We start from the raw sequence: 13,971 nt of genomic DNA, 5'->3' as shown, positions 1-13,971 counted from the left end.
CGTTGTTCTTTCTTCTTGCAGCAATCAAAGCGTAGGCGGTCAATTTCTTGTGAAGTGAGAGACGCTAAATGAAGAATCTATAAGATTTGGTACAAAATGACCTTGAAGTGGGGGAAATAGGAGTCCTGTGAAAGTTTTTCATTTTGACAAGAAATTGAATGAAAACTGAGAAGCTAGGCTTCTGTGGCACATACTTCCATATGGTTCAGAATGTGGGTAATAGAGTCAAGTAAAACTAAGTAAAAAAAGAGTCAAGGTCAAACAGGTTGGGTAAATAATTTTCAAAATATATAATAAAATAAACACACATAAACACCACCAGTGAAAATACTAACTATAATGTACATCATAGCAGACATCACTTCTCTTTGAACTTTTCTGTAACAAATCACTCCTGACACTTGTCTTCATCTATTCCACCATACCTGAACTATACCTTTTCACCTGATTTCTGCACTGTTGATTACCCCTGGTGGTCAATCTAAGTACTCGACTCTCCACATTTCCCTCCACCTGCTCCCTACTCTCAGCACAGACTACGTCGTCTGCAAACATTATGGTCCATGAATCCTCCTGCCTGACCTCATCTGTCGTGCTGTCACCACCTTAAACCCTGAAGGTCTGATCTTAGAGTCTGAGTACTGGTTCCAAGCACCAATTTCTCTTTAATCTGATGCTCTTATACATAGTTATGATTATCTGTGCATATCTATTATTTTATTCCAAGGCTCTGTCTGCTTTCCATTACTAATAATTGCAAATAATAGTTCCAGATTTTCTAATAATAAATATTATGACAGTCATAACAGTATATATTGGTCTGTACTTCTCTAATAAACACACTGAGGCAGCAGCACCAGCATCACAGCTGGGTATGTGTGAGTAATCATAGACTTGGTTACTTTCCCATCGCTGGAACTAAAAAAAGCTCTTCTATCTTGGAACTGTGCCATGTCTACTTTTGTATTTTTTTTTTGTTTTGTCCCCAGGGTTGTAAAACTTCTACAGCATGTGGAGACCACAGAATGGAGCAATAACTCTGTGTTAGAGATGGTCACCGCATGCCTTCAAAAAGTTCCCGTGCAATCTGCACCAGCTGACAGCTGACTGCTACAACCTGTGGACTAACGTGAGGAAGATGAAACACATCATCAGTACAACCAGTAACCGTGTCAGCTTTTCAACCCGTGAGTCAGCAAAGGGTCCAGTACACACAGTCCTCAGAGGTGGTCAGCCTGACACTGTGGTAATCACCAAAGCATCCACACAAGTGTTTTGTTCATCTTTAGACTCTCACAGTCTCACAGAGGATTAAAAAAACATATGTTTCTTGTTTAATTCTTTGTCAAGCAAAATCTTATATGTGAAACTAGCTGAGGGTCAACACTGAACAGTGAACAGTGTGGTTTTACAATAGATAACTGAGAGTGTGACAGACATGAGCTAGAAGGCTAACCATAGTTGCTAAAAATTGGCTAAAAATATCACTAAAATACAAAGCAAAATATGGTAAAAGTTAGCAAAAAAATGTGAAAGGCTGTGAGTAATGCTTTGTATTAACCAAGGAGAGAGTTGTAAGAACAAAACAAAGAGTTAAGTGCTCAGCAATATCTCAGAGTTAGCAGGCATTTTAAGCAATTCACCACAAGGTTATTACCAGACAGGTTAGATATAGCTTCAGGTTAGCCAAAACACAGCTAAAAGGCAAGAAACATTTAGACCCAAGCAATGTTAGAAATAACAACATTTGCTGAATGTTACACTCTATTAGACGTGCACTTTTGCATAGAGTAAGTGCTCAAAACAATTACAAAATCTTTGGTCTTATTACGTTAGAAGTTAGCAAAGAATACAGCTTAATGTTATGTTTAAAACAGCATTTAAAAAAACAGCACAAATACAAAAAAATGGTTTTCCAACAGGCTAGCTAACAGAAAATTCTAAAGAGTTTCATTACGGTGTAAATGAAAGACCTCTTAATACATTTGAGAGACCACAGCATGTGGAAAACGTTCTGCAGATTGTGAATTTACACTTTTTGTGTGTAATCTCTGTAATCTCTAGTGCAAATAGACAGGAAGTCTGTGCCCTACAACTAACATCAACCACTGCACTCTTTGTTCTAGTAACATTATTTCAGAGATGCAGCCCTGTGGTATCAATCATCCACCAGTGAGCCTAAAATAGACACAAGGTTTTTTCTGGTACTGGGGGGGGAGGAGAGGGGGAGGGTGGGTGGTTGTTGGCCTGTTTGTGTTATGAAAGGAAGGGTGGGGGTGCAATGGGAGCAAGCTGGGACTAGAACCAAAGTTGAAGCCAAAATATCCCTTTATACACTGATATATGTCTGGCAACAGAGCTGAAAGCTATACTGGAGCAGTGTTGGTGGGCAGTGGGGTTAGGTTTCCCACAAACGGACACGCAGAGAGGAGACAGTGGATCCAGGAGCTGGGCTGATATCAGTGTCCCGGCCGTGAGGATTCCACCTGGTGACTCTCAGCCCAGAAGTCAGAGGATATTCCTGAAAACACTCTACACTGATGGTGCTAATCTCAGACAGATATGTACAAAGCAAACTCAGGAATAGCATTTGCTGGTGGAATAAACGATGGCTGGCACGTTCATGAAGGAATTAAATAACATAAACAGCACAGAGGTCGGGGGTCTGCCCTGCTCTGAAACAGCAGGATAAGTAATTATAGCTGTGTCTGAACCACACAGTACCAGGAACATTTATTATTAGGAACCATTTTCAAGGAAGTGAAAAGATTCTGTTCTACTCATGCAAGTCCACATTTTTAATGTTAAATTATTTTAATTAAGAGTCATCTTTAGCTTTGATTTTGCTTTGAGGCAGGATGCCTGCTTAAGTGTATACATCTTTTATACATCATCCTTTATGTATACATCTAACATCTTTTAGAAAATGTGAGAATGTGAAGTGGATGAATTTGAATCTTTTGAGTGTTGGAATTACTCTAAATAACAGAAAGTAAAGGCAAAGAAATGCAGGTTTTATTTTGTTGGTTTTATGTTGTGATATGAAGTGATCTTAATCATCGTTCATGCAAAAAATGCAAATTCTGGGGTCACAGAACAAAACATTTATAAACTTGAATGTATCCTATTAAGTTAAATGACGAAGCTGGGGAAGAACATAGAACCAAGCAAAACAAAAAACAAAACAAAAACACTTGCTCCGTGCTGTGTCTAAACTCTGCTCACTGCAGCTCTTCACTCACTCCCACTCTAGTCATTTGTTTTTAACTCAGAAAACATATGTACTGTATATGCATATATTGGGCAAAAACAAATGTGCGAATAAATGTGTGCAAAGATAATGTGCAGTGACAGCACTGATGTTCAATAAAAACAACAACAGATATTTTAGAAAAACAAGTTTTTGTTAAATGTTTTACCAACTTAAGCATTTTAATAATTAATTTTTAAAAAAGAAAAATACACCAAGGGACAAATTGTATTCACATCTATTGTAATTGGAAATATGTGAAGATTTTGGGACCACTGCTATTGTGGCTATTATACAGGAATGCAACCTAATAGGGATTACCATAACGGACAGGTATGTACTGTAGCAAATAGGAATAATTTTAAACAAACAAGGAAAGCATATGTTATAATTGAACAGATGCATCAATATAACTATAGAACTAACAAAACAAATGCAACTGACTGGAAATGCTTATTACTAGTATGCAAAATATATTCTCCTTTCTTTTTAAGTAAAAATGTTGGAAGAAAAGCAAGTATCCCCCTATTTTTCATCTGAATGTTCTTGTAGAAAGAGGCCACACAAGCGTGGTTCGATTTTACACAGACACAGCGAGAGATGTGTGAGGTTGTCAGGCTGTGAGTCACCTTATAGTGTTTCAAGGTGATGAACCGAAGACCAACGAGTCATTTCAACAGTCTTGGTTGACTAACACTGGGTAAACAGACAACTTCAAACAGTGTTTTTTATTTTAGAAATATTTAACAAAATATTATTATTTATATATATAGTTTTTTTATTTCTTGAGACACACGGAGTTTCATTCACAAAGCCCTGCTGTGTCACTGATGAACTTTTTACATAAACACAGTAATCATTTAAACGTGTGTAGAAACTGTCTTAAAAATGTCCTACCTGGTGTTGGAGTGAAGTATCAGACTGATGCCTCTTCTAAATATCTCCATGCTGGTAAAGCCCGAGAAGACCAGTCTTTCATTCTGACTCTGTCAAAACTGACAAACCCCCGACCACCGCTTAGAGACACCTGTCAAGCTGGACCCAAGGCCAAACCGGCTATTTCCTAGTAATATTTTCAAAATAAAGCATTTTTCCTTTTCGTTTCGTTTGTCCAAGGAAAGATTGACAATATTTGACAACATAAACACTTGTAACAATTTCTTGCAATAGTTTTGCTAACATGAGCACATTTCAGATTGTTGTTCTGCTTTGTTAGGGAAGAAGCTTTGTTTATACTTTTCTGGTAATTGTAGCTCTGAAAATTTGTCAACTGTGATTTTATTTATACATTTTTTATCTCTAGTTACCCCTATATATAGTTACCACTATATATAGTCTAAGATTAAAAGATTATTTAGTATGTTGTTGCATAATTATTGTTTTGTTTTTCATCTGGGCTTTGCTATCGCTAACTTTCTGTTTTCGATAATTTGGCACATCTTTTAGGTTTTGAACTGTAAATTCTGAAAATTATTTCAGTTACACTACATTATAACCGCTTATTGTAGTTAATTATGTATAATCATATATAATTTCCACTCCTAAATGTAAAAACGCAGCAGCATTTAAAGTACTACACTACCACCTATTGGCGACTTTAAGCATTGCGGTATTCGAATACGTTTATTACTACTCCAGACGATCTTAAATGTGTAAAAACCTTTTGAATTAATTATAGTAGAAAAAAAGGTTTTATCAACAGGGTGTATCTTCTGGTATAACTAATTTCAGAAAGATCTTCAGAGATCTAAAACCATAAAAGCAATTTCTTCTTTTTAAAACATAATAATAATAATTATTATTATTATTATTATTATTATTATTATTATTATTATTATTATTATTATTATTATTATTATTATTATTATTATTATCTTACCCAACATGACAGTTGTTGAATCTACCAAGTTGGAGCCTCAATAAAGGCAAACATCTTAACAAACCGTACATTGGCCACCTCGTCTGAAACGCTGATCCAATCACAGATAAAGGGCGTGGTTTGCGTCAAGTGTGCGCCCCACCTTGTTTCGGTCACGTGACGTGAACAAACGAAGATGGTGGAAGTTTGCTCTTCCGTGAAGTGAAACCCGGACTGAAACCCAAACATTCTGTTAACCCAAGGCTGGGACCTCACTTCAGCTTCACCAGCTTGGTTATATAATTTCACTACGGAACAGGGTAAGCAAAACGAGGTGACTACTACTTTCGATAATGTTAGTATTTTATGATTTCCCCCGCAACCGTCGGACTTTGAGACTTCCAGACAGCCATGATGATGACATTAGCTCGCAAGCTAACAGTTAGCCGGGCTGCAATAGAAGCAGTGGCAGGAGCAGGAACTCTGCTTTCAGAAGTGACATTCAACACGTACAACAAGTCCCGCCGCCACAGCTGTACTAAAAAGCGCACAACTATAAACGAAGTGACAAATAGTTAATTTAAGTATGACAAACCCCCTTAGCTATAGCGTTTTGTCGAATGCTAATTGGATTAAATTGCTTGATCATTTAAACCGTTGAGTCTCTGTTTACTACAGTAGTGGATAATGATTATAGAAAAACGGACTTTGTCAACTGTCATTAGTCAATGCTGCCTAACACGGGTGTTATAAAAATGTAAAACTTCCTCCTGTTTATCAATTTCAGTTCATACTATACTCCGTGTCATATCTGGTTGGATAGTGTTGTCTACATACAGGTAGTGTCTCCTAAATCTTTAGAGGGAACAATGTTTTAAGTAATCAAACTATTGTTGAAATGTATTTTAACTTTTTAGCTAAATATTTTTGTTACCACCATACTTGAGGTCATTTTTATTTATTTTTGACAACTGTCAATTTGTTTTGAAATTTTTGGAAGATTTGTGCATAATTTTAATTGTTACTTTTTTGTTGATTTATCATTAAGTCATTTGGGCCGTACATGTGAAAACAAAAATAATGTTGCAAAATCCAACGTGACAACGTTCCTAAATGATTCAAACTATAAATATATCTTAATCAACCATATACAGAAATGTTATGATGACAATGTATTAATTTAAAATAAATAGCCGTACCTGTTGTTTAAATAATATATGCAATATGTGCATATCTCTATTTTAACACACAGCTCTATTACACTGTATTTTTCCACACTATCATTCTTTCACCTCAAATAAAAGATCAAGATTTTCACATTAAATAAATCTAAATTACCATACATTCTGAGTTGAGATTTGAAAGAGATTTGATTAAGAAAACAATCATCAGATTTGGCGACACCAAAGTTTTTCTTGCCATCAGACTACTTTATGTTTCCCATCTCTGTCTGAGCAGAAGGGGCTGTGGCCCTGCTTCTTTAGACACATGGCTTTCAGTCACTGAATGAGTTGCTCAGTGCTGCAATGTTGTTGAAGTGTCTAGGACGGAGTTGGCCTTTTTAAATCTCAGTTTTTAAAGTCTGTCTTGACTCTGTGTCTCCTGTTAGAAGACGACAGATACATACAATACTCACAAGTGGTCTCTATGCAAATCAGGTTTTTAGATGAAGTTGTTTTGTTGTCCTTGGATAATTGTAAGGTGGAAGGAGCAGACTAGGTTATAGACAAACAAAATAAGATATTGCTGTTTGTGCTTTTTTTCATTTCCCACATTTGCACTGTGTGTGTGTGTGTGCATAGCATCTGTGAACATCCTGATTTGCTAAAACTACATATGCACATCATTAAAAGGCTGAAGGCTTGAATGGTTTGTTTTCAAACCATAGATAAGCCTGTTGTAGTCGTACTGATTGTGTCACTGTAAATATGTGCTTTGTAAATTTGCACCATTGTTTTGTACAATGTATGTCTGTATGTAAGAGAAGTATGTGGTGGTATTTATATTTAGTAACTTGTTCATGTTCCAACGGCTTGTGACAATAACCATTTAAGCTTCTATTTGTATAAGATAATTTACATGTGCATTTAGACAATCTATTCAATTCAATAGACTTTGGACAATTTTATTTAGTTCCTAAAAAAAAGAATTCTAAGTCACGGTAGGTCATCTCACAGTTTAAAATTCAGTGAACGCTCCACCAAACTCTGAACAGTCTGCTTGTGGGGCTGCAAAGTCAGCAGCCGCAATGAATTATTGACAGAGACGAAGGCTGAAGCCAAAGTGAAAATTTACCCAGGAGCTTCGCTCGTTCTCTTGCTCTGCTCACAAAGAGGTAGACGCAGGAACATGCATTATTCAGTGATGCGTCCAAACAGACTTTGGAAGAGATCATTGCCCCTGATTTCCCTTTCACTAGCACATTAGTTGAAGACTTGGTAACTGTGGATGCCCTTTCTAGAAGACAACACCACACAGCAGCCGTTTACTCATCTAAAATGACAGAGCCGTTGCAGGTTTCTAATGTAAATATGTTGCCAAGACCGTGTGAGTGAAGAGTGAAAACATCCTGGTAATTTTAGATTGGAAGCCCAAACATCAGGTCACAGTAACTGCTTCAGAGCTGGCTGTTGACAGTCGTGATACTAAATCTGTACCAGGAACAATACATCACGGACAATGCCAACCTGCAGTGTATATAGTACATATATGCGGTCTTCATAGTCTCAATAATAAAAGCTGTCATAGTGGTGGTATTTTAGAGGTGACAGCTTCTTTTACTTTTGACTCCAACTAATTAACTAATTTTATTAGTCAGTAATATATTGCTTCTATTGCTCTTGTATATTTGTCACTGCAGTAAAAAAAAAACGAATTCATAACTTAAAAAATATTAAAAAGACAATCCGTTTGCAGTTATTCTTATTGGAATACAACACTTATTTTGTATGTCTGTTAGATTTGCATTTTGGCCATCACAGTTTAGAAACATTAAAAAAAACAGGTGCTGGGACAACACCTTCGACTACTGTAGCTGTCAGCCACACGTTTCTGCAGCTGCAGACATAAACCACAGAAGTGTTGTTCTGAAAAGGAAGAGAAACTTCATTGAAAACTTGCAGTCAAAGTACTTTGTGTGCCACCAGTTTAGTCATCTCCTATTGGCTAATCATAGGAACTGCATCACCTTTACTCCTCAGTCTTGTGAAATATGGTTGTTCTCCAAACCCAATAGAAACAAATCTTTTTTCATTACTGATAAAATTGCATGAGCAATGAATGAAAATGTGGCCTGGCTAATTGTGACAATGTAGAGGAATAATGTTAAATAGATGTGTTATAATGACATGGCTGGTATACTAGAACATAATTAAATTAAGTCAAGTATTTAATTATTGAGGTTTGTCCCAGTGCAGTGTGGTTTTGTTTACTGTGCAAGGCTTTTAGTCCGGAATCAAATGTCTAGGCACAGGTTTTGTTTTGAAATGTGATCCAGACAACACAATGTCACAAACTGCTTTGCTGACTTTTACTTGTTTTTATCACTTTTGATGATTTGGTTTTTTCTGTATTTCTGCTATTTTCAAATGGATTGTTGCTTCTTCTTTTTTTGGATATTGTTGCATTCCTTAATTAAAAACAAAAAAACATTTTCTATCTATATAGTTTATCTATTTATCTAATTGGAAAATGTCTTACAAACTTAGCATTATCACAGCCTTGACGTGATAACAGTGTTACGACCTTTATCTCCCAGAGTATTTTCTGTGGAAGGATTTAGGCACCATCACATGGACAGTCTGGACATTAGACACATAATACCTCCTCAGAGATGCTTGAATGGGTTCTGATCAATGAGATTATTGTCTCTTAACCACTTATACATGGTTTGGATTGTCTGCTGCGGGACGTTGTCATGCTAGAAGCCAAACCTTTAACGCCATCTGAGATCCCTGGAGACCTGGATTAGGTTTTAACTAAGCATGCATCTGCACTTTGCTTTTTCTCAATGCAACCCAATGGAGATTTATTAGTCATAAAACATATTACCCACAACTACCCTGTCTGGAAGCTCAGCAACTTTTGTTAGCCTTATTTTCCTCAAAAAGAGGGAAATCTATTTTAATTGTGTGTTTATTTGACTCCTAATTAATTAACCTTTACAAAGGGCAGTTATAGTGACAAAGTCTATCTGTCACAGTGTCAGTTCCTTGGTAACGTGGAAAGCTTAATCAAATCAGAATGACTTACTTTTGGCATGGTTCAACCTCAGCTCTGTCACTCACTGTTTCCTTTCATTTCCCTGAAAAACACACCACAGAATACTTCTAACTGGTATTTGTTGTGGTTGCAGTCAGGAAAAGATGGCACAAGACTGTGATAAGTCATTGAAGTACTTAACTTTGGAAACTACTGTTTATAATGTGTTCACTGGGTTTACTGAAATGAAGATGTGCATCCAAGATGCATCGGCATCATTTGCATTTAAGGGTTTATTAATCAGTACTTTGTGAAGAGGAGTCCCTGAGTATTCAGTTATTCTGATTTCAAATATAATTTCCACTTTTCTTGTCATCAAATTGAGTAAAACTGTTAAAATGATTAAATTCACAGTTAAGGTTGGATATACGTGTGTACAGTAAATCTACAGTCATAGACAACGGACCACCTCCTTATGGGTGTGTTGTTTGTCTCTTCTGCAGGCCTTAATCCCAGCCCTATGTCATGGCCAGCGGAGTCACCAAGTCGGGCACTTCTAATGGACACCCAATGAAGGCCCAGCTGCAAATTATAGGTAGGTGGTGTTTGTAGTTGTAAAAGGTAATTCCATAAATTTTAACTCTGTTCTGCACATAATAAACCACACAAACTGCATCACAAACACTGTCAGTAACTTGTTGTCTTCTGCCTCTGACCTAAATTTTGTGGTTGCTTTCACTTGAGAAGAGGAAAATGTCAGTATCTTGTTTTTTGTGCATGAAGTCAAAGCAACTGATTTTCTCCGTCCATGTTCATTTTACTCTGTTACATTTACATTCATTGATTTGGAGCAGTGTAAAAGTCATTAGGTAAAAAACTCCAATTTCTTTTCCAATCACTCCCAAATAAGACAATCAGTATTTCTATGTTACCAAATATTGCTTGTTTTTCCTTTGGCCTCATTCTCTCTGAGACATCAGTTCTGACCTACTACTGTCTGCGGTATGGTCTCTTCTCACTGTTTCAGTTTTATCCGCAAAGCTGAAAGAGAACAAGAAGAACTGGTTTGGTCCCAGTCCTTACGTGGAAGTGTCGGTGGAGGGCCAGTCCAAGAAAACAGAGAAATGCAACAACACCCACAGCCCCAAATGGAAGCAGCCACTCACTGTGTGAGTCACAGTCTCTGTGAGGCTGTAGGAGACATATTTATAATTGCACTGCTACTACTCATTCATCTGTGTATTGTAACCTTACTGTTCGAGAATAAGTATGTAAAATGCTTCTAAAGAGCGTACATTTATGTTACCAGGAAATCCTGTTGGAATACTTTTAAATGTATATGTAGTACATGTGTTTCCCATTTAAATCCAATACACACAATTACACGCATGAACAAAAATCCCCCTGGCAGGTTGTTTTCTGGCATAGAGGCATCACTGTGAAGATTATTTCTTTAAATCCTACAGAGCACACGTAACATTTTTGGTGAAGAACTTTAGAAGACACATTTTCTGGCTCTATCGCAAATTTGAACTAGGGCTGGGCAATATATGAAGTTTTTTAGATCATTTTAATTGGTGAAGAGAAAACTTGGGTCTTAGTTAGTTGTTGGTTGTTCTAGTTTAGAGTGTCAGATGAGCATCAATAAAATCTCAGAGGAGAATCCCAGAAACCGGTTTGAGTCATAAATCTCTACCATCAATGGCATAAAATGCAGCAGTAAGGAGCAGAGTGTGGTAAACTGTGTACTGTGAAGTCTCACTGCCTCCTCCAAAAAAGTCACTACAAAAGGGATGAAAAATGTAAAAACAGTGGCATATCAGCAGTAGTGGGTTAGTAAGGTTAATACAAAACTGTTAACCCTGGGGCTGTCCAACGATTATAAAGTTTGACATGATTAATTGCAGGATATCTGTGAATTAATTGCTATTGCTCATGATTATTTGTAATTGTAATTAAGCAGGATTACTCATGATTAATATAGATAAATCATCAATCCTAAATATGAAAAACGTGTAGACAACCAAATTACTGCTGCAGAACAAAGATAAATAGACAGCTGGTAGACGTATGTGTTTCCCACCTGTGTTTAGTTGTGACAGGAATTATAAAAATGGAAAAATGTCAAAGTTTAAACTTATGAAGTCAGAGGACCTGTTTTATTTAGTTAAAAACCAGCATAAAGCAATTTTACAATTATCAAACAATAGTTACCACTTCCTGAAGTAGATAGTTATTCAGCTTTTTTATGGATTTTAATTTGATGAGTAGTTCAATCAATAAGAAATAACAATGAGCATTTCAATTATTACTACTATTATTATGGTATCCATTTTAGATAAAAACTTAACAGGTGTTTGTTCTTCCCACTAGTACCAACTATATACCATCCAGTAAAAGGATTAAACGTGGCTGCACCTAAACTCAGAACACTACATGGTGTTGGGACGCAGAGTGTGTCCACTTCATTCATTCACATTAATATACGTACGTCACCATCTGACTTCCTGCAGCTCATTTTCACACACCAGGTGTCCACTCTATTTTAGCCTGAGCAGAACCTCCTGTCCTGCACAGTGACCTTCTTAATATGAACTTCTTCTACAGTTGCTTTCGTGCCCATGCGCACAAGGTGATCAAATGTCACACGTTTACTATGATATGTAAAACAACCTGAGCCCATGTGGCAAACTTGGTGTTTATCTATTCTCACTGCTGCTCTTTGCCTTGCTACATTTTTCATGAACTTCCCTTGAACTCAAAGCTTAGCTAATTAGGATTTATGTCTGTCACACTCATCTGGTTCACTGGCCGGCTCCACTGGACTCTGACCTGACACCAATATGGTTTATTCTTTTCCATGTTAGGTCAGCTTGACACCCATTAACATTTTATTTCTTTATCCAGGAAGCCGGCCCTTCTAGGTACAGCCTTCACATTGTTCCAGTTAGCTTAGCCTAGAATAAAGTTCACTCCATTTCCTTGTTTATTGTTTTCTTTGGTTTTGGTATCTCTTCAAGCATGTTATCCCTGCACTTGATTCCTAGTATTCAGTAACATGCTTTGCCTCAGTGCCTTGCACTTTCATACAAATCTGTTTGAGACAAAGCTTTTCTTGCAAATAAACAAGTGTTACAAAGACAAAACAGGACACATTTGTCTGTGCCTAAGGAAACTGTAGCTACAGAAAACCTCTGACATAGTGGTGGTCACGGACAGATGTTGTCTCTGAATAGCTGTTGCAATTTTATTATTAGCATGAGACTTTTTACTGCCCATTAAAAATTAAAATAAATAAAAAAAACGTTATATCCATTTATCCATTTTATTCTAGAATGAAACTGTGATTCAGAAAGCCCTCATATAATTAGAATTCATGGGAACCATTGTTGTGCTTTTGTTTCAGGATTGTTACTCCATTCAGCAAACTGTCCTTTCGTGTGTGGAGTCACCAGACCCTGAAGTCAGATGTGCTGCTGGGCACAGCCACACTGGACATCAGCGACACGCTCAAAGCTAATGACATGAAAAGTGAGTTGACGGGGGAGAGACCCTGACAGCTGTTCTACTGCGCAAGTACTATTGACTTAACTGTGTTTGTGTGTGTCTGTACTTTCAACAGGGCAAAAACAGTTATAGCATCATGTGCACAAATCTTAATTATTTTTTTGTTCTCACCCTCAAAGTGCAGGAACACTTATAAAAACGTACAAAATTTACTACACAAAGCCAAAACTTCTTTTTTTTAGTACAATACTTTGTTGTATTGTAACTTGGTGTGTAGGATGCTACTATAAGTGTTTTCATCTGGTTAAGACGCTTTCCAATCAGACTCTGATCATCTTGAGTGTGTTTCGTCCCACTCTAGTCTCTGAAGTGGTGCAGACCCTACAGCTGTGTGCAAACAGAGACGAGTCAGATGTAGTGGGAGACCTTTCAGTCTGCTTAGACGGCATGAGCGTCGATCCAGAGATGTTTGCCAAAGCGAAAGCAGAGCAGCAGAGTAAGACAGTAGAGGGTCAATTTACATTCAACACGGACTGTTTCAATACTTATGTAATGATTTTATCTTGTTTTTTTAAGCTTTGTTAAATGGAGAATCGCAGCCTAATGGAGATCATTCCATCAGGTACAGAGGGCATTCTAATTCTTATCCTGAAATGACCTGTTTATCCTGATTGACTCTACATTGATTCTTGCTCCTGTCAGGCGGAGTCGAGACAGCTCTCCAGCTCTGGATGATCTAGAACACAGGTCTTCTCCTAGTGGTCGCAGGTCAATAAGCAACACAGGATCACCTTTAGTGTCATCAGGCAGCCAGAAGCCTACTCGCCCGCCCAGACCTTCCAGACCTCCTCCTCCAACCCCCCGCAGACCCACTTCTTCACCAGGTCAGACATTCACAATAGGAGGAACTTGATGTTAGTTGTTTAAGTTAAAAAAAAGTTATTTTTATTCACCTTAATGTAATAGGACTGTACTTTCTTAAGGTAATTCATGTTAGCTTCCTGGTTGTTTTCCCTTTTCCTGCGGTCTGTTACGTGTGGTTTAATTTGGAGACATGTCACTCTGTTTCCTCAGCATCCTCTAGCAATGGCCCTACAGCACCTGATGGCAGCGATGCTCCGCCCGGCTCTGAAACACCCATACGAACATCAGCCTC

At 37.4% G+C, this 13,971-nt stretch overlaps 3 protein-coding genes across 4 annotated transcripts in view; 2 read left to right on the top strand and 1 right to left on the bottom strand.

Moving 5' to 3' along the window:
• Nucleotides 1-4,304, bottom strand: part of calcrl2 (calcitonin receptor-like 2) — a 17,209-nt gene extending 12,905 nt beyond the window's left edge. The window contains exon 1 of the mRNA XM_025059384.1: nt 4,148-4,304. Coding sequence (XP_024915152.1) covers nt 4,148-4,197 — 50 coding nt within the window. The 5' untranslated portion in view covers nt 4,198-4,304. The remainder of the gene's footprint in view (nt 1-4,147) is intronic.
• The window catches only part of snphb (syntaphilin b), a 1,167,912-nt gene that overhangs the window by 348,876 nt on the left and 805,065 nt on the right, over nt 1-13,971 (top strand). The window lies entirely within an intron of this gene.
• Nucleotides 5,253-13,971, top strand: part of itchb (itchy E3 ubiquitin protein ligase b) — an 18,153-nt gene continuing 9,434 nt past the window's right edge. Inside the window, 8 exon segments of the mRNA XM_025059405.1 lie at nt 5,253-5,428; nt 9,812-9,903; nt 10,336-10,477; nt 12,715-12,839; nt 13,177-13,311; nt 13,392-13,437; nt 13,518-13,699; nt 13,890-13,971. The exon segment at nt 13,890-13,971 is cut by the window's right edge and continues 183 nt beyond it. Coding sequence (XP_024915173.1) covers nt 9,834-9,903; nt 10,336-10,477; nt 12,715-12,839; nt 13,177-13,311; nt 13,392-13,437; nt 13,518-13,699; nt 13,890-13,971 — 782 coding nt within the window. The 5' untranslated portion in view covers nt 5,253-5,428; nt 9,812-9,833.

This window comes from Cynoglossus semilaevis, chromosome 10 (assembly GCF_000523025.1).
Source record: "Cynoglossus semilaevis isolate Cse_v1.0 chromosome 10, Cse_v1.0, whole genome shotgun sequence".
NCBI lineage: Eukaryota > Metazoa > Chordata > Actinopteri > Pleuronectiformes > Cynoglossidae > Cynoglossus > Cynoglossus semilaevis.
This window is presented reverse-complemented; position numbering and strand designations above follow the sequence as displayed.